The sequence below is a fragment of the Rhipicephalus sanguineus genome, chromosome 6 (assembly GCF_013339695.2).
Source record: "Rhipicephalus sanguineus isolate Rsan-2018 chromosome 6, BIME_Rsan_1.4, whole genome shotgun sequence".
Lineage (NCBI taxonomy): Eukaryota > Metazoa > Arthropoda > Arachnida > Ixodida > Ixodidae > Rhipicephalus > Rhipicephalus sanguineus.
Window position 1 is genome coordinate 45,635,667 of NC_051181.1, and position 20,427 is coordinate 45,656,093.

General features: G+C 48.8%; 1 protein-coding gene across 1 annotated transcript in view; it reads right to left on the bottom strand.

Annotated features, from left to right (window-relative positions):
• The window catches only part of LOC119397247 (hepatocyte growth factor receptor-like), a 101,114-nt gene that overhangs the window by 13,775 nt on the left and 66,912 nt on the right, over nt 1-20,427 (bottom strand). Inside the window, exons 10-11 of the mRNA XM_049416503.1 lie at nt 17,484-17,753; nt 6,128-6,283 (exon numbers count right to left, since the gene is read on the bottom strand). Coding sequence (XP_049272460.1) covers nt 6,128-6,283; nt 17,484-17,753 — 426 coding nt within the window. The remainder of the gene's footprint in view (nt 1-6,127; nt 6,284-17,483; nt 17,754-20,427) is intronic.

Genomic DNA, 20,427 nt, shown 5'->3' on the forward strand with positions numbered 1-20,427 from the left:
CATAGTGGTTAGCGCCACGCGCTGCGGATCGAAAAGTCGCTGGTTCGATTCCGCGCTTCGGAAGCTTCTTTCGGGATTTTTTTTTTCGGCACTTTTATATATATATATACATACTTATACATATACGCAGCATGACGACGGCGACGGCAAAAGTCAGCCGAGACTGTCCATATAATTGCTATCGCAATAAAACGTTTCCGAGATGTTGACAAAAACCCACCATCCTGGTGGCCTGATCGCACCATCTCTCGGAGGCGGAGCGAAATCCGCGCCGCACTATCCAGGCGCGGTTTTTGCACCGCCCCAGAGAGATGACGTTACCTCCCCGTGCGCTCGTCTATGGTGCCAGTCGCAACAGAAACGCGAGTCCAACCGATGCCACCGGGCTAAAATGGCTGACGGAGATCGGGCCAAGGACGCTAGGCGCGAACACATTGCCCACTAACATCTTCACTATAGCGGAGCCGAAAGTGTGCCTCGGAAAGTTGGTTACAGCCCAGACGAGCGCTTCCCGGGAGCCACGGCAAGATTTCAACGGGTATTGGTGGGCAATTCGTTTAAGTACCTGCTCGCGGTATGCAATCGCATGTGCTTTACTGGACGCCTTTCCACCATCTCGGGCATGCGTGACCAATTGCAGCGTGAATGTGATGTGTGTCGGCGACGATTCCGCAGCTTGTGTCATCGGACTTCCCCAAGCAAGTGCCAGTGTGCGGGACGTGTCGCGAGTCGTTGCTTAAGGGAGTGGTGCCCCGGTTCGCCACTACCAACGGCTACGTGACCAATTTGCAACCCGGACTTCAGAAAGTTCACAAGCACATTATACTGTAAAACGACCTCTGATTATTCCGTGAACGTCCCATCAAGCTTCACCGACGCGTCTAGCCACCGATTCTGCACGAGCGGAGCGGGTCATGGTAGGTCTTGAGGCGCTCCACGTTGACAATGTCGCGCCCTCGACGGCGCATGTCCGAAGATGGTTGAACGGGTTCGATCATGTAGTTAACCGGGGATGTGCGTTCGACGACACGGTAGGGGCCTTCCAAGAGGGTAGCTAAGGGGGAGGGGTTGGGAGGTTCAACCCCCCACCCTGAAAATTTTCAATTTTGCTTGCGTATATATACATGCACACATGCAAACGCACGCACGAACATACATAAAGTATGGTTGAACCCCCCGCCCCCCTCCCGAAAAAAATGTCTGGCTACACCCTTGGGGCCTTCGTATTTGGCCAGCAGATTTGAAGAGAGGACAGTGTATATCCTGTATATCAGCTCCAGGAGGGAACGTTGATGCAGAAATGGTGGTGTCACCACGAATGCTCCTCTGCCGCTCTTCGAGAAGAATGAGGGGAAAGGAAAGGAATGAAAGGCAGGGAGGTCAACCAGACGCGCGTCCGGTTTGCTACCCTACACTGGGGGAAAGGGATAAAGGGATTAAGAGAAAGAAAGAAGAGGGAAGAAAGCACTGTGATGTGCGCCTGTCCATTGGTAATTCGCTGTTAAGGTCCGAGCAAGCTCGCGACAGTCTTGACCATGTCTGGCCGTGGCAGAAATAGGCGGCCGTACAATAAAAAGAAGGGTGAAAAACCAGTAGTGCTCTGAGGGGTGGTATTAGAGGCGTAGGTGACGAAGGGCAGAATGGTATCTTATTTTGTGTGGCCGGTGGCGACGTACATTGACAGCATGTTGCCGAGCCTACGGTTAAAACCTTCTGTAAGGCTATTCGTCTGTGGGTAGTTAGCAGTACTTTTGCGGTGAACGAAGTGACACTCTGTCAGAATGGCTTCGACGACTTCCGACAAGAATAGACGGCCTCGATAGCTGAACTGTGTCACGGTCCTGAGGTGGACCGCGAGGCAGTATGAATCGGTGGAGCAGGAAGGAGGCAACATCGCGTGCTGTAGCCGCTGGGAAGGCGGCAGTATATCGGTGTATCGCGATAGATGGTCAACTGCGACGATGGTGCGGCGGTTACCAACCCACCTCAGAGGAAGTGGCCCCTACAAATCGATGCCAACGTGCCCAAACGGCTGGTTAGGGCACGGTAAAGGTTGCAGACGTGCTGGCGACAGGTGCGTTGAAGATTTTCGCCGCTGACAATCGAGGCAGGAGCGAACGAACTTCTGCACGTAGCGGTACAGTGGTTTCGCTGCACGTAAACACTGACAGCATTTTCTACCCCGCACTTGGAGTCTGCGGTAGCGTTCCAGTGCGGCCGTTGCCCATCCCAACCACCCACTCGGCTGAAACCCGTATTACTATCACGGCTGCGCTGGAACGAAAGCAGCGTTGCAAGCGCTGGTGCTGTGCGTTCGACGGCTCACGGGAAAGTGCGGACTAAGAACAGCTTTGCTGTTAAAAGCCTTCTAAAAATGAAACTACTAAGATATTGTTGATTCTGGCTCCATTTCAGAGTACACTGGATACTAGGCTAGTGCAAATAGTAAATTTTAGGCCCGAAGTGAAATCGAAGCGAATAGTGGTTTGGTCGAAGCGAATTTCGAAGCGAATTCGATTAGTTTATATCACATATTATAAAGAAAAATGAGCATATTTGTCATGACCCAACTAACCAGCACAATATTTTTAAAGTTGAAACAAGGCATATGCATATGTCATTCTTTTTGGTTCAAAGGGAAGTGGAAGCAACTTTGAGTAATAGGAGGATTTGACTTTTAGTAGAATGCAAGTGACAACCCTGTAAAATATGTTACGTTTTAAAATTTACTATACTTAGAGCATATAAGCCGGTATAACAAGCTTTTAAACTTAAAAAAAAAGGAGGAATCGATGTGAGGGTAATACAATAAAACCTCAATTAATTTGAACTCTGTTATTTCGAAATCCCGCATAATTAGAATGATTTCTTTGGCCCGTATTTTGCAATGTAAATCTGAGTGGATAATTTGAAGCAGCAGTCAGTACCGGCCCGGTTAATTCGAAAACGCAGAAACGATGGCCCTTAGGAGCCACAAGGCAGTGCACTGTAGCGACACTGATGAGTGACAAGTGAAGCATCCCAGCCTCACTGCTGCCGGCGCAAGAAAAAAACTAAACAAAAGGTGGTCTCGTGATCAGCTGAAATGTGCGCCTGCGGAAAAGACTTGCTTCACTGCAACACAGCAGTGACACGCGGGCAGCATGACCCATGCTTGTCTCAACGTCAGCGCGTCATGATTTACCCATTCTTTCTGGGAAAATAGAGAAATTAATAAAGGCCGGTCTGACGGAATTCGCGATGTATGCGAACCTCCGAATGGCGGTTGTACGGCAATTTACGCCCTTGCACTACTGGCGGAGTACCTGCAACGCCTACTTCGAAAACTCAGTTCCAAAACTTCAATGATCATCTTTTCCACCCAGAATACATTGCGAATTCCGTCACACTGGTCATTATTAAATTCTTAGTTTTACCAGAAAGAATGGGCGAATGGTCGCATCATGACGCACTGACGCTGCAAGGAGCAGGTGACATGCTGCCCGCGTGTCACCATTGTATTGCAGCGAAGCACGTCTTTTTTTAGGGGCGAAGCTTCTAAAGCCGTGGGTCTGTCCTTCCTCTGTGACCGGTTTGTAACCACCTAGTTGGGGCCACCTCTAGCTCGTGAGAAGCGCGCGTTCTGGTATGCATAAGAAGAAGAAGAAGACGACGTTGACGAGTGAGACCCTCGTGCGTGTTCGCCTGTGTGGCATTCTTTCTTCTTTACTGCGCGCGTTCTGGTATGCAGTAGAAGAAGAAGACGACGTTTCAGAAGTAACGCGCCATGAGGCTCCCTCTTGGCACGCTTTCTCGTTAGCTCGGAGTCGCCAGATGGAATACAAGGCTGCAGAACGGAGGGCACGGAAGGCGGCAGCAGCGCGCGCAACCAGTGCAGGAACCGCTCTCACTTCATTTCACGGACCATAAAGCCTCGCAATCCATCCAACAATGAAGAAATGAAAGAACAGCGAAGAAACGAAAGAACAAACGAACAAAATAAAAGAACAAAATAACAGTTGATTTGTATATACGCACACAGTCTCACGTCTTTCTTAATGATGTAATGGGCGAACTTTCACAGGAGGGTTACGGTTTTACCGATGATCTCCCCCTCTCGAGCTTCGCCCACTTATCATCATTCTTTCCGTGGATATGGCGTGATTTTTTTCCACAGGCGCACATTTCAGTTGACCACGAGACCGTTTTCGTTCCCTCTTTCTTTTTTTTCTTGCGCTGGCTGCAGCGAAGACTGCCGTTTCTCCGGTTTAGCGGCAAAATTGAGACCAGGTATTGTTGGAAGACATAACCCTTGTAGCCGCAAACTAGCAGGAACAGCAAACGACCACCTCTGATTACCTCCAGCAATTCAAAGTTCCTTGCATCCCGCTTTTTTATGTTTGGTTAATTCGAAAACCCGCTTAATTAGATTTTTCCCAGTCCCAGTGACTTTGAATTAACGAGGTTTTGCTGTATGTTCATTTAAACTTGAAGTTGGGCTTCACGGCAGTGCGCATTTCTTTTGGAAAGATGTATTCACGGTATAGCACACTACTGCAGTGAAACCACCTTTACAGGGAGTTACATGCGGTTTATATATGTCTATTCGTTCATTTCGAATACTTCGAAATTTCCTAGAATTTAAATTCGTTTCGAAACGAATTTGAATACTGTTATATTCGTTCGAGTATTCGAAGTGCTTGAATATTCGCACAAGCCTACTGGATACATATGGTAGCGGAGCATAAGTTTACCTAAGATAAGGGCCAACTAACTATCAGGAAAATCAATAAACATGAATTGAATGACTACATTGAAAGAGCACACTGTTTTCTTGTGGACAGCTGGGATCGTTGCGACTCCCGGCAGAGCGGATCTCAACGACACGCTTTTTCTACGTGGCCTCTCAGAACTGCTTCGGCAGTGCGCGAAACACAAGGTTAACTCAAGGAATACACCAGGACACACGAACGCCGAGGTGCGAGTGCCACTTCCCTGCACCTAAGTCAAGGATTAGGGACGCCTCCAATTTTTTTTCCTATGCGGAATGAACTTATGTCATGTGAGGAAGCGCTCTTCTCTATCTGTACGTTGACTTCGCAAGTAGACAAAAAATAAGACCAGTTTGTCTAACGGCTTTGGAGAACATAAAGACTGCAAGAGAAGCTGAATACGAAGCGACTTTTGACAAGGAGCCCAGCGAGAGCTGGCCCTTGCCCTCTGCAGACGCGTGATCGCCACTCCTCCGGAAGCACGGCTGGTGTAAGCGCCTTCGCATTCTCGAAAGCGTTCGTGTCGTCCAGCCTCAAGATTGAGGAAATGCACATATCGCTGGTTAAGTTTATCGCTCTTCACTCACCTGCCCAGCCCAGAAAGTTTGGCTGTTCTCCCAAACTATCCTTATCGTCAAAACGAATTGGTGGGCTAGTTGGCTCATTGTAGTATCGAACGGCATGGGAGAACGTAATGGAGACCATTATTCGGCGCCATGGTTAAGCACAATTCTATTCCGGGGTTCGTTTCTAGCATCACTTATTGCCATTACTCCCGTTCCTCAGCACAGGGTAGCCAGCCAGTCTACGGTCTAAGACCTAGTGAACGACCCTGGCCTTCGGTATTTTTGTTTTTGTCCTTATTGTTGTCTTATAATTTCTGACAGAAATAAACAGCAATAACGTAAACAAACAAAAGACAAATAGCTAAAAGACAACAAAGTAGAACGAAAAAAGCATTGAACTACCACGTGGCAAAAGCACTCAAAGAAAATTGAAAATGTAACAATGATTTCGTTCAACCTGATTACAAGATACAATTGTCAGTGAACTTTTTTTTTTGTTTTCTTCTGTGAACACTTTTGCGCATCCTCTGCTTATTTCTGCAAAACCAGTATTTGCTTTGCGCGTTAAGAATAAATGTTTAGTTTTTATTGCTCCCTCTGATTGTCTCCGTCTTCTTTTGCTTCCTGGCGCCATTTGCGACTGCTGCCCATGCCACTGTATTGCTCACTACACAAATGAGACATCGCTGAAGATTTCCACATTGTGTTATTTCGGTATTTTTGCGGGAAGTTACAATCAGCCTTATAGATTGTTCGATTTTATAAACTTTAAAAACAGCTGATGGCTTTTGCGTGTGGTCGCTTACTCACGTCAAGTTGATGAGGCAGATCATCATCCCAGGAACTGCTCGTAAGGGTGCAGACAATTCGGTCGTACTTTATCTTCGTGACATTGCACGCACCATCAACGCTGTCAACACGAATGGAGAGCAGCGTGCTGTTAATAAGAACGTCGAACAGCTTTCCCTGAAAAATACGCGGGAATACCTGGTACACACGTGAGCAATGTAAGAGAGTTTAACCAAAAGATCTTAGTAATCAGCTACTGCGTAATTAGCTTGTATACATTAGAGTTATTTACGGCGTTTTTGTTTCCGTGCAGAACTATAAAGAATATTTGAGCAAGACATGTAAGGCCAACAAAAGCATAAATGACAGTGGTTCCCTGGCTTTCGCCTAAAATACAAATTTGGAAAATAGACTCTTGACTCCTGAAAAAGTAGTTGCAAACCAAGCCTGTTCGATTAGGAAAAAACAATGAGTGGCTATATCTAGGGACAAACAATCATGAGATCTTGGAAAGTTAATAGAATTGAAGCAGAATTAATTGCATTCGCACCGAGGCTGACGCTTCACTCTCGCGATATATTTCGAAAAGCGACTCAAAGCGCCGGCAACAACATCCCGCTTTATTTTTGTATGAATAAGCTAAATTTTAAAGAAATCCTGTATATCAGCAATATATGCCAACACAAGATGCTCAGAAAGTAACTATGGCAGAATTTTTTTGTTCCATTTCGTCTGAAATCCCTACTTGCCAGAATGCACATGTGGCAGAAACTTGTTCTGGCTTCCAGAATATGTGCAAGACTACACTGCTATTGTCGACTGAGAATCACGGTACTGCAGCCGTCTCAATTCCAGGCACCCTGTAAATCAGACTTATTATCCGACAACATAATAATGCTAGCCAAGCTAGAAGCGCGGAAAACTGAAAGAGTGGGATGGTTTGAAATCTCGTACGAATTATGACCTATAGAAAAACTACAATTTTCGTTACGCACAACACTGCATGCGATGTGGAATGAAGAACGAAAAAAAAAGTCGACTTGAATATTACTTCATCAAAAGAACTGAATAGGAACTATTGTAATGAGTTCCTGTTAGTCCGCAAAACAGTTTTGCTTCGTGTGTGTCTGAACTTTTTCTGTGCATTGTGTAAATGCTCACGTTTTTATGCTTTTTTGTTTCAGCATCACGCCTGATTTTAACTAGATTTTTTCCTCCTGCAGTTTATTCGTGTATAGCATTCTCGTAAAGGTTAATATACTATTTTAGACTGTAGTAGATTCGGCTGTTGAAATGTCAAGTAGAGCTGTGCACGGGCCGTATTTCCGAGCCCGAGCCCGGCCCGGGCCCGCTGACGTTGTCGAAGGCCCGCCCGAGCCCGACGGCAACGTGCTACGAGCCCGCCCGGCCCGGCCCGACGTACGAAAACACAATCCCGGGCCCGGCCCGGCCCGGCTTTTTGAAGGTTCGTTGCGAAAACAAAACATTGTTTTCCGGTAATTTGGCATTTTATTGAGCATATCAAATATGATCAAACGACACACGACGAACAGTCTCTATTACACAGAATACAAAATACAAGTAGACGGCCTCATGCCAGCAACAATGGAGTTCGCTCGCCAAAGCCGTCACTTGTATGGGGTATGCCCATGCAAGCGTCAGCTTGCACGAAGGCGATCTGCGTCGGGTCGCTCGTCGCTGTCGCGTGCATTTTCCCTCATATGGGATTTGGCCTTAAATCTAACGCAAACAGTCGCGTGGCGCCGTCACTAGTTTAGGTGGTGTTACTTCTCTGTTTGTCGGAGTGCAACAGAGACAGTGCTTTACCTGCTCCCCTTATTCCATGCTTGCTCACGAAGTGGCCGAATTACACGATGTCGCCCTGAAAACTGGCCATCGTATCATGTGTCAGTGGGTTCCAGGGCACTGCGGTCTGCAGGGCAATGAGCAAGCCGATGCGGAGGCAAAGATGGCCCATGATAACGCCAGAGTACTAGCTATCCCCTTTTCCCGACCGGATACTAACACCGTAGTGTACACACTTCTGAGTGAGACTACAGCAGCATATTGGTCTTTACCAAGCCATCGTCACCACCGGCTTCACGAACTTGACCCAAATATGAGTGTTAGAATCCCACGAACCATGAAAAGGGGTATTACAAGCTTATTTCACCGGCTACGACTAGGTGTGGCATTCAGTCGCCGTTACGTACACCTTATCGGCCGTGCCGACAGTCCCAAATGCGAGATGTGTGGCACTCCTGAGACTATCGAACACCTCCTGTGCGTCTGCCCACGATACCTCACGCAAAGAAATTCAATGGCGGCCGTCTTGTTGTCATCGAAGCAACAAGTTTCAGAAAAAGTTCTGTTGGGACCACCACCATGTCATCAGCGCGATATTCTGAAAGCGCTGAACATGTTTTTGCGCGATACAGAGCTCGACGAGAGACTGTAAATAGTTTTTGGACATTCAAGGACTTACTTCGTCGCCACTTTTTTCCATCATCATCATCCGCATCTTCTCTCCACTCTCTATACTACCACTCTCCCCTTTCCTACTGCTGAGTAGCAGGGCAGAACATTGATTCAGGCCGACCTCTCAGCTTTTCTGCCATGATAAACCATTTCTCTCTCTCTCTGCTCCCCTTTTGTTTAAAGTAGTGAATGAAAAGGAAAAACGGTGTAGCGTAGTGTTCTGGTCGCTACTTGGTCGCCGCCGGAGAGATGACACGTACAAACAGCATATCCATATACTTTCACCTAAACTGATTTATTTGGCTTAAGTTTCCTAATTAGAGGTTGCACACACTTGTACGCTACATAACTCTTGACAACTCTGAGCAGCGCTCGCTGCAACCTGCTCTCGTGGCGTCTCCGGTGCGACTCCCCTCGGCTCCCCTGGAAGCGTCCCGAGGCCACCGCAGAGACCAAACAAAAAAGGGCCACTCAGAAGTCTCCGTTGACGACACCCAATCGGGTGTCACGAATTCAAATAGGTACACCCAATAGCTGGCGGTCTCCACCGAGTTTGAACTCGATGACCACCGTCATCCTAAAGGATAATGATCTAAAGTAAAGTAAAAACACACAGGAAACTACCGCGACATTCGTTAGGCTTCCACCGTACAACTCACCCCGCATACCTTCCGGCGCCGCGGCTGCAAAGCCGTCTGCGGTCTCCTAGATGGGAACCGGACCCTCGTAGGAAGGAAGATAATGCGCTCGTACAACAAAGCCGGTGAGCCACTCAAGGACACCACCGCAAACCCGGCTCTTGGGCTGACCCGCGACATTGGAACGAGCCAAAAGTTGAAAGAAAATAGCTACATCAAGGTTTACGCGACACCTCCCCTATACGAACTAAGAGTGTCCCCACTCTGGATGAGCTGCAAGTAAACAAAAAACCACAAACAAGGACATAATGTGCTTCGCGCCCTCCCAAAAGAAAAAAACATTTCATGTACATTTAAAAGAAAACGACACATAACTATAACATGCGAAAAAGGTGACCCGCGACCAAATAAATGCACAAAACATTTTACATCTGCAAGACACTAAAACACTAATACATGATGACGAAGTACACATGCTCAAAAATAAACTTGGTTTAAAACAGTGAAACAAGGAAAAGATAAATTGCTAACTACAGTTCTGACGCACACATCTCAGTACGAAAGCACACGCGGAGACACACAGAGTTACAAAAGGAGTCCTTCAATTCACTCACTCAACATCACTGGCTGTGTAGTAAATCTCGGTGTCACTGTCATAAGCCCATAGTCTTTTCGGTTCGGTGTCGGATGACTGGTCCCTATATTGTGTCCGCGGATCAAAGTAGACCTCGGTGTCACTAGTCGAATGTTCACTTTGACCGTGATCACTCGCGGGCGGAACTGCGGCACCACCCTGCGGCACTGTGGTGTCAACACGGACCGAACACTCGCGTTCACTCTCACTCTCGTCATCCGCGTCGTCGTCGAGACATGAACGGGGGCGACACAGTTTCAAACGCGCTACATTCACAATGTCCCTCTTCCTTCCGCTGCGGTCCACGACCTCCCAGTTGTTCTCTGCTACTTGTCGAAGGAGGCGAAATGGTCCATGGTAGCGGTGGAGGAGCTTCGTTGTTTTGCCCCTCGCTCGTGAGGGCGTCCACACGTAGACGAATTGCCCCGGTCGAAACACAGCACCCTGTCGTCGGGCATCGTACGCTCTCTTGTTTTTGTTTGCTGGTCCCTCTCGCGCTGAGCCACGAGCTCCCGAGCTTGGCGAAGCCTGCGCGCCACTGCATATGCATTGAAAGCACCCTCATTGTCACGTTGCAGGTTGAGGCTCGCATCAATGGGCAAGGTCGGCTCGCGGCCATGCAACAAGAAAAATGGCGTGAAGCCGGTTGTCTCTTGCTGCGAAGAGTTGTAACCGAAGACGACATAAGGGAGGAATTCGTCCCAATCCCGGTGGTTTGTCGAAACATACATACTGAGCATGTCTGCAAGCGTACGGTTGAACCTCTCGCACAGGCCATTCGTCTGCGGGTGGTAGGCTGTGGTTGTGACGTGGTTGCTCCCCATTGCTCGGAATACCTCTTCAATGAAGTTACTGACAAAATGCTTTCCTCGGTCAGTGATTATCTTCGCCGGGGCTCCATGTCGTAGAACCACTTGCTCCACAAAAGCTTGGGCTGCCTCAGCGGCTGTTGCAGCGGGGCAGGCGACCGCTTCTACCCACTTTGTGTGATAGTCAGTCATCACAAGCACGTAGCGATGGCCGCGTTTACTTTTCACGAAGGGTCCGAGAAAATCCATCCCGATTTGCTCGAATGGCCGCCCCACGGGGGGTATAGGTTGAAGGAAACCGACAGGTTTGCCGGGTGGTGGCTTTCTCGTCTGGCAGTCTGGGCATGTGAGGACATACTTGCTCACGTATGCAAACATCTTTGGCCAGAAATACCCGCAGCGTACTTTTTCCCATGTGCGCTTGACACCAAGGTGGCCTGCAGTGGTGTCGTCATGGCAGTGCTTTAGGATGTCCGGTCTCAGACACCTGGGGACAACAAGTGCCGCGCGGTCTTCCTGAAACCCTTTTGCCCTCCGATACAGAACACCATCGATCAACCGAAAGCTCCGTGCCGTCCTTTTAGTTTTCCTGACAACGGGCGCATTCGGCCGCTCGAGGTGCTGGATAATTTCTCTCATCCATGGATCTGCCCTCTGCCGTTCCCCAACATCCACTCGATCCAGAGCCAGCAACGGTAATTGATTTTCTTCGCTTGCCGGCGCAGGATCATGAGGAAGGCGAGAAAGCGTATCGACATTTCCATTCTTCCGGCCTGGGCGGTGTCTCAGCGTTATGTCGAATTCCTGCAGCAACAAAGACCACCGCATGAGACGACCATTCGGATTCCGGACTTTCATAAGCCAAGCAAGGCTAGCTTGGTCGGTCACGACTGTGAATTTAGCCCCGAAAACGTACGGCCGAAACTGTGCACAGGCGTACACGACGGGGAGACATTCCTTCTCAGTGGTGCTGTAATTAATCTCAGCTTTATTAAGGTGCCGGCTAGCATATGCGATGACTCTTTCCTGAGATGCGATTTTCTGAACGAGCACGGCTCCAATGCCGTAATCGCAAGCATCCGTGTGCACCTCTATTGGCCGTCCCGGCTCAAACTGACGCAGAACGGGGGCTGTGATAAGCTTGTCCTTGAGGGATTGCATTGCTACTTCGCAGGCCGCATCCCAGACGAAAGGGGCATCTTTTTTGGTCAGGTTGGTCAGGGGTCGAGAAATACTAGAAAAATCCTTAATGAATCGCCGATAGTAGTTGCAGATTCCCAGAAAGCTCTGCACACCTTTCTTGTTTCGTGGCTGGGGGAATTTTTCGATCGCTGCCACTTTGTCGGGATCCGGCCGGATGTTTTCGCCCGTAAGAATGTGTCCGAGATACTTGATCTCCCTTCGCGCGAAACTGCACTTCTCGGGCTTTAGTCGTAAGTTCGCCGCGTCCAAAGCCGTTAGTACGCTTTCCAAGTCTTTCAAATGGGCTGCCATGGTCTTAGAGAAAATCACAATGTCGTCCAAGTAGGCCAAGCACACCCTCCAGAGCAGGCCGCTGAGAACTTTGTTGATCATTCTCTGAAATGTGGCGGGTGCGTTACACAGACCGAATGGGACAACGTTGAATTCGTAGAGTCCCCGCCCACATGTAAATGCTGTCTTAGGCTTATCCTCCTCTCGAATTCCAATTTGCCAGTAGCCTGATGTCAAATCCAATGTGGTGAAGTAACGGGATCCCTGCAGCACATCAAGAATGTCGTCGATTCTCGGCAAAGGGTGCACGTCTCTCTTTGTGACAGCATTGACTCTTCTGAAATCTACGCAGAAGCGCCAGCCGCCGTTCGGCTTCTTTACCAGAACCACAGGGGACGACCATGGGCTGTTGGACTCTCTGATCACTCCGTCATGAAGCATCTCATCAATCTGCTGGCCAATAACCTCCCTTTCGAAGGTGGAATGTCGGTAGGGATGTTGATGAATGGGAGCCGAATCACCTGTGTCTATGACATGCTCCGCGACGTCAGTTCTCTGAATTGGGTTATGTTCTCCCGTAAACAAATGGCGGAACTTATTCAAAAGTGAGAGCAGCTCAGCTTTTTCGGTAGGTTCCAAATGGTCCCCAGTGTCCACTTCGAAGTCGCCGCTACCCGCTGTGCAGTGCGGCGCGGCGATGCCGAGCTGCGCATCATAAATAGACGCAGCCCAGCCAAGCTTCGTTCCGCAGTTCAAAGTTACTGGTGACATAGTAGGGTTAGCCACACGGACAACGCCGACACCACTCAACACATTCGTCACGGTTCGTGCCACACGCAACCCGTTTCTCAAATTAACATTTGGCTCGATAATGTGGACGCCGTCTCTGGGAACCTGTACAGGCACAATCGCCTCGGTGCGTGGCTCTATGCGGATCTGCTCCTGGCACCTCACTGGGACATCGCCATGAGTGACATTCTTCGGCCCTACTTGAAGATCAAACGCCTGTCCCCCAATCTGCAATTTCTCCGCAGAAAAATCGATAACTAACCGAGCTGCTCGGCAAAATGGGAGCCCACCCAGCAGCTCGTAAGGGCATTCCTTGACAATTAGAAATTTCTGTCTTATTTGAACGGTGCCAAATTCAAGAAGTATTTCCGCTTCCCCCATGGGCGATAGGATATTTCCTCCAATTCCTCTAATCAAAATTCCATTCTCTCTCAGTTCTCGGATTGAAGTGATCTTCTGCGCGAAATCAAGGGAGACAACATTTACAGAAGAGCCGGTGTCGACGATTAGTCTGTCACTTCTTCCGTTTGCCTTGACCGGCAGATAGATCAATTGGTTTACCGCCAATGTGCAGAGTGAACGGCCAGGCTGGCCCCCTATGCCTGGCCGTTCCCGTTTCCCGAGTGAAGATGCCGCTCACTGTTGCCGCTTTGTTCGTCCCTTCTCTGTCGCTGCTGGTCCTCGTACTGCCTGTGACACTGTCGCGCGATGTGGCCGAAGCGATGGCAGTAGTAGCACCGGGGGCGCCCATCGCCGCCGCGGGATGTTCTAGGAGGCCACTGGGCAGGCGGCCGGCAAACCTCGTCCTCTACAGCTTTCAACCTGTCGGCAAGTGAGTTAATCGACTCTGCGAGGGCCTTCAATTCCAGATTGCTCGCAGCGTCGCGTCGGTAATGTTGGGCGTCCGAAATGCATGTCGGCACGGCGTCCTGGTGCTCGCGAACGGGGGCGCTCACCAGAGAGGGCTGTCTCGCGATTGATTCCCCAGGAATGGCCGCTGACCACGGCTGCGTAACGTTGGCTGGGAGGTAGCTGTTGGGAGGTAGCAAATGGGCACGGGCCATCAACGCGGCATGGTTTATCCGCTGCAGAATTTGTAAAAATTCTCCAGAACTTGTCGGGTTGGCGAGGACCATTTTCTCTAGAGAATCGGCACGGAGTCCGCGCAAGAGATGACGTACGCGGTCTTCCTCTTTCATAGCTGGGTCTACGCGGGCGCAGAGCTGCAGTACGTCGTAATAATACTGCTCCGGGCTCTCAGACGGCAGTTGCACTCGATTCTCTAGTCTCAGGCGGGTTATCTCTGCTGCGTGGCGGCCAGTGAAGCTAGACTTAAGCAACGTGGCCCACTCTTCCCACGTATTAGGAGCGCCGGTCATAACTTTCGTAGTGTACCATTTTTTCGCGTCGCCCTCCAAAGCCAAATAAAGAAATTTCACCTTTGTATCGTCGTCCCATGAGTTGAGTGAAGATACATGTTCGTAGCAGGTCACCCACTCCGATACGGATTCCTCAGGTGTACCTTTGAAGATCGGGGGCCCGATGAAGGGTCTCGAGGTTGCAGCAGTTGGAAGGTGGGCCATTCTCGCAACGTCGTCCACGCCGTTCTGGCTCCTCAGAGTGGGCATCACCGTACGGGGGGTTTTCGCTACCGCGCAGCCTCCACCACTTTGTAGCGTCGTGTTCTGGTCGCTACTTGGTCGCCGCCGGAGAGATGACACGTACAAACAGCATATCCATATACTTTCACCTAAACTGATTTATTTGGCTTAAGTTTCCTAATTAGAGGTTGCACACACTTGTACGCTACATAACTCTTGACAACTCTGAGCAGCGCTCGCTGCAACCTGCTCTCGTGGCGTCTCCGGTGCGACTCCCCTCGGCTCCCCTGGAAGCTTCCCGAGGCCACCGCAGAGACCAAACAAAAAAGGGCCACTCAGAAGTCTCCGTTGACGACACCCAATCGGGTGTCACGAATTCAAATAGGTACACCCAATAGCTGGCGGTCTCCACCGAGTTTGAACTCGATGACCACCGTCATCCTAAAGGATAATGATCTAAAGTAAAGTAAAAACACACAGGAAACTACCGCGACATCCGTTAGGCTTCCACCGTACAACTCACCCCGCATACCTTCCGGCGCCGCGGATGCAAAGCCGTCTGCGGTCTCCTAGATGGGAACCGGACCCTCGTAGGAAGGAAGATAATGCGCTCGTACAACAAAGCCGGTGAGCCACTCAAGGACACCACCGCAAACCCGGCTCTTGGGCTGACCCGCGACATTGGAACGAGCCAAAAGTTGAAAGAAAATAGCTACATCAAGGTTTACGCGACAACGGTAAAGGGCGGTCTCGGAAAAGGCGCTGTATGCGTGCTGGAAAACAATTCCCGCTCATTCTCTATATTTCGGGCTTGAGTCGGGCTTTGCGCCGGGCCCGAGCCCGGCCCGATGAAACTCCAAGTAGCCCGAGCCCGGCCCGAGCCCGAGGTGAAAACACGTCGGCCCGCCCGAGCCCGGCCCGCGGGCCGGGTCGGGCTCGGGCTTTCGGGCTACCCGGAGCCCGTGCACACCTCTAATGTCAAGTACTTGAATCCCTGTAGTTGCACAATAAAAAAGTGTTGACGGGAATGTCTTGTGTCTCTCGTGTGCGCTCTGAACTGTCCTAGCCAGACGCCCTTAAGTTGTCCTAAAGAATTTCTAAGCGCAGGAATACTATCCTTGTTTGTCTATCGCTGCTCTAAGCATATTTTTCTGATACACCAGCACTTTGTTGTTGATTGCCAGAAATAACTTCAACAGCAATTTCAAATGTTGTTGTTGATGACTGCGGATTTGTTTGGACAGAACTAGGCGAACTTTCATTACCCACCAGTGCAGTAAAACATATCATCATTCACGTCTACTGTCATCATTCCTTGTGATTTCCAAGTGCTGTACAAGTTTATACACTTCAGAGGCATTTATCGTTAGAGCGCGACCCCATAGTTATCACGACTGACCGAAAGTTCTCCGCTTGATGAAGCCAATTTCAATTCCAATGAATGGGCTAATCGTTTTCAAAGATTCGGGTATCAATATGTCCTAGTCATAAATGAAAGAGAGCAGCTAGTGATGCCATTTACAAATAACACCACTTCAGCCGTGGGACGGTAAAAGCTGAAGGTGCCCCGAATAAATGGGAACATCTGGTTACCTTAACCTTCTAACAAGACTGACACTTGGGCTGGTTGGTTGTATTTCATGATTGAAGAGAGAGAGACATAACTTTATTTTGTCCTTGCTGGGGCACAGGCAAAGGCAAAGAGGAGGACCACAAATGCAAATCGCTGTGTATTCTAGTACTGTTTTTTTTTTTCTGTGTGCGGGTGAGCTACCATTCAGCCATGAAGCACCTTAACCTTGCTGCAAACAACTTTTCTCATTTCCCATTTTCAAATTCAGTGCTTTGTATGATGAAACACTGTATTTCCCATTCATTTCTGCAGAACGTTACTTACTTTTAGAGCTATGTCGTGTCAGTTTTGTGTGTAGTTCCGAGCTCTTTTAAGTTTACGATCATTTTGGTACTGCTCTAGCTCATACTATAATATTTTGCAGAAGTTGTCTCTATATCCAAGTGCTCTCGTTCTTCAATTTGTGTAGTTATTTTCATGTTGCCTCTTATGAATCTTGAAATATTATTCTTATTTCGATTCAACTCTGGCGTCTGCAATAAAGTTAAGGCCTAGCAGATTTTATTACATGCGTAAAGTGATTTAAATTCCCTTCGATATTTCAATGTTTAAGCGGTACGTTTTTTATACACCTTCAAGTGCATCAAACATTGAAATATCTTCATGTCATGAAAAAGGTATTACTGTCATCTCGGAAAAATTCGAGCGTCTGTGCAAAAGGAATATGATATTTATCAACGTTAAGATGTTTCGGTGTGTCACAGGCAAGTATTGATGTCTGCACTCGTGATTTGCAATAAGCACGCTCTGGCACATCTGTCCTATTCTGTTGGCATCTTCATAGCAGGATATTCGGTAAGTTCAGTGACACCTAGCATGAGTTGTAGAAATTACCCGCCGTGGTAGATTCGCAGGTAAGCTGTTGCGCTGCTAAACTAGACGGCGCGGGTTCGGTTACAGGTCACGGTGCCTGCAGTTCCACTCGCATAAAGTGAAATGCAAGAATATCTCTGCACTTCAATTTAAGCACACTTTAAAGAATACCACGTGGTCAAAATGAAGCCGGAGCCTCCCACAACAGCGTGGCTTTGGCATGTAACACAATAAATTTGTTTTATTTACTTTTGCTGTGCACTTGATATTACCGCAAATAACTTTATGAAAAATTAAAGAAACCTTTCTGCGTTATTACCGATTCCTCCAACCGCGAAAGCACACTGTAGATTTTCCGTAAAAATAATCTGTTTTGACCGCATTCATGTAGAAGATAAAAGTGTGAGAATGACGCGTTTGGTACCTCTCTTGTCGGATGCAATAACGTAAAAATTGACAATTTCACAGAGAAAGATCTAAGCCGTATAAACCGCCTAAAGTTCACTAACCCCTATTTTCACCACTGGATGCCAGAAATCAACTCCGATTCCTTCATCGGGGAAGCGATCGACCCAGAGTTCGAGGCGATAGTTGAACGGGAAATAGCCAGGCGAGCCATTCATTGGTCGTGGCAAAAGTAGGCCGTCCATCTTAAAACTGATGTGCGCCGTTATCGGTTTGTCGTGCGCCTGCAATTCTGTTGCGTTCAGCCCTGAGAACTCCGTCAACAACGGACCACTGCAGGTCATCTGCTGACCACCGCTGGCAACCACACAAGCCTGTGGGCAAGGATAGGCACACTTGTTAGGACATGAAGCATGGCACCATGAAATGTATATACATTATGTGCTTCCAGGAAGCCTACTAAAAAGCAGTAACAGAGAGGGAAAAATTGCAGAAACAAAATGGCAAGTTGGGCTAGTTGGTGCGTAGTCATTTTCCGAAGAACAAAATGGTACAAAAAAAAAACATAGACAAGAAAGGGAGGGAAGACATACAGCGCCGCACTCAGGACTGAAGCTGTGAGTGCAGTGCTGTGCGTCTTTTTTTTCTGGGCTGTTTTTCTGCAGAAAATGAATACTGGCAGAAAGGCTGAGAGGATGCCCTGTGTTGGCACCCCATAGCTTGCTTACTCTGAAAACGTTATAGACACAACGAATATTTAAAAAAAGATATTCTGTATTCACCTGCAGTTTGGGTGATAGCAGAATATTTCTTAATTTTATTTCTAGTATTTTTACGCGAATACATTGCCATATTTAACAGGTTATCTGAATTTAGTTGTTTTTTACTATCACTCGCATGTTCCATTTTTTTTTTTCACAGCTGTTCGAAGCGCGCACTCCCCTTTCGTGTTTCTTTCCTCAAATAACGACGTCTTGAATGAGTGCATATCAAGTACCAGTGTTTATTACGTCCTTTTTGATGCCATCCTTGCGCGGGATTCATCATATGCTGTGTTCAGGTGTATGTTAACTACTTAAGCTACCACAGAGGTTTAGTCATGATCATGGACGTTAGTCGTCAGGATGGAGATGGACCACTAGGCGTCAACGTCGGTGCATCGACTGTACTGCAGGTGCCAAACACCAATAGGCACTGCGCAAGCTCTCATATGTCAATGTACAATAAACAATCAACTACTTCTGTGGCGACATGTCTCACTCTCGCGCTATGCCGATTTCTATGGTGGAGGGATCAACCATGTTTTAGATGCGAAGCATCTCTTGCTCTGTGGTATGTCTCGAGGCGTCGGCCTGGGCGTCCGCACTCACACTACGCATGCGCAACTCTCCTCGTTCCCTCTCTCCAACAGCTGCGCGTTACTCTCTCCACTTCTCTCCCAGCAGCTGCTTGCGCTTCTCCTGCGTTCTCGCTTCTGCTCTCGCGGCGCATGCGCTACTCTCCTCTAGTCTCCTCTCCTTCAAGTGTGAATATAAAGCGGATAGAGCGCTGCGCGCGTTGTCCAGCGCTTGCTTCGGTTGACTCCTCTGAAATGCGGGCTCGACATGCCGAAATTCTCTCCTGCGCAACGCCGCGATGAGCGCCAACGCGTGCGCGTCCCCTCCCCCTTTCTCTCCTCTCCTACGCTGCCCCCTCTCGCGCGCCTGTCGACGGCGTTCCCCGTTCGCCCTGTGAGAATTAATGGCCAGGCTAGAGGGAAGGCACGACGCGCGTAGTGTTCCTCTTCGCATTCCATGGCGCGAGGTCGGTAGCATGCCCGAGGTCACTAGCATGCCCAACGAACGCCAACGGAACGCGATCGTGCAAGTGCTCCGGCTTCGCATCGCCTCATGGTCCCCTTTAGCGGGAGATGGTGTAATTTTTTAAAGACGATAGTCTTTCTTGGGGAACTTAAACGCAGAAATTTTGGTCTGTCTTTCTGTCTCTCTGTCTGTCTTTCTGTTTGCCGGCACGTCCCTCGATTCAGCCACTCGGCCAAAGTTGAACCACTTGCCCAAGGCCCAGCCATTGTGAACGGCTGACTAGGTTCATACTTGTGTACATTGTTGATCAAAAAGCAAACATTACGCATATCTGAGGGGCGACATCGCTAGGTAAGTATTAGGTGGTGTGTTCCTTTAATAGAAAATACATGGATGCGTAATTCTAGAGACCCTAGTTGCTTAAGCTGCACTGCAAATGCGACTGCGCCGAAACTTGGCTTCCTCCGTGCCCTCTGCACGAGCTCATTGTTGTGTTTCGGTTTCGGTTCAGTATTGCACTGTACGAGTGTCATGGGGCGCCGCTCTGGCATTCCTGCTTTACCCAGGCGACGTGAATATAAAAGAGTGTGTGGAGAGTACTCGTTGAGTGCGGGCGTTTCTTCTGCTTCGGCGCTTCGCGCCAAACCGCGTGTTCGGACTGGCTGGCGTCCCCGCCGGTCGCGTTGGTCACCGCCGGTCTTCGCCTGCTGCTGCGCCGGGACTACCAGCCCGCAACACAGCATTCACGTTTCCCGACGTATTGCCAGATGGCGTTCATATCTCACGCAGCGCCTCTTCTATCGTCTTTAGACGACATTTGCAGCAAAGCACGCAGATACGCGGCCAATTTTTTCTCTGTATCTCACTCATGTTGCAAAGTAAGTCCGACTGGGTTCACATCACTCAACCCCTTTCGCTGTGCAAAGGAGAAACCTGTGCCTCTGCTGTCTACTGTTCAGTACGAACGATGTGTTTAGACTTGCGCCACTTCGACGCAAATGACTCTCTGACATTGTGCCTACCGCGGGTATTACTACTGTGATCCCCGTCCGCCTTTATAGCACTCGGGCGAAATGTAGGCAAATAATAAATGAGCATTTCTTAGTAGGATGAAGATCATGCAGAGGAGGTTCACAGTTGAAAGCTGCATAGCCAGCGCAGTGCACGAAACAAGCGCTTGAGTAGCACCATTGTTCCTTTTCCGCGGACTTTGTTAAGACTGCAAAGTTTTTGGGCAGACATTGAG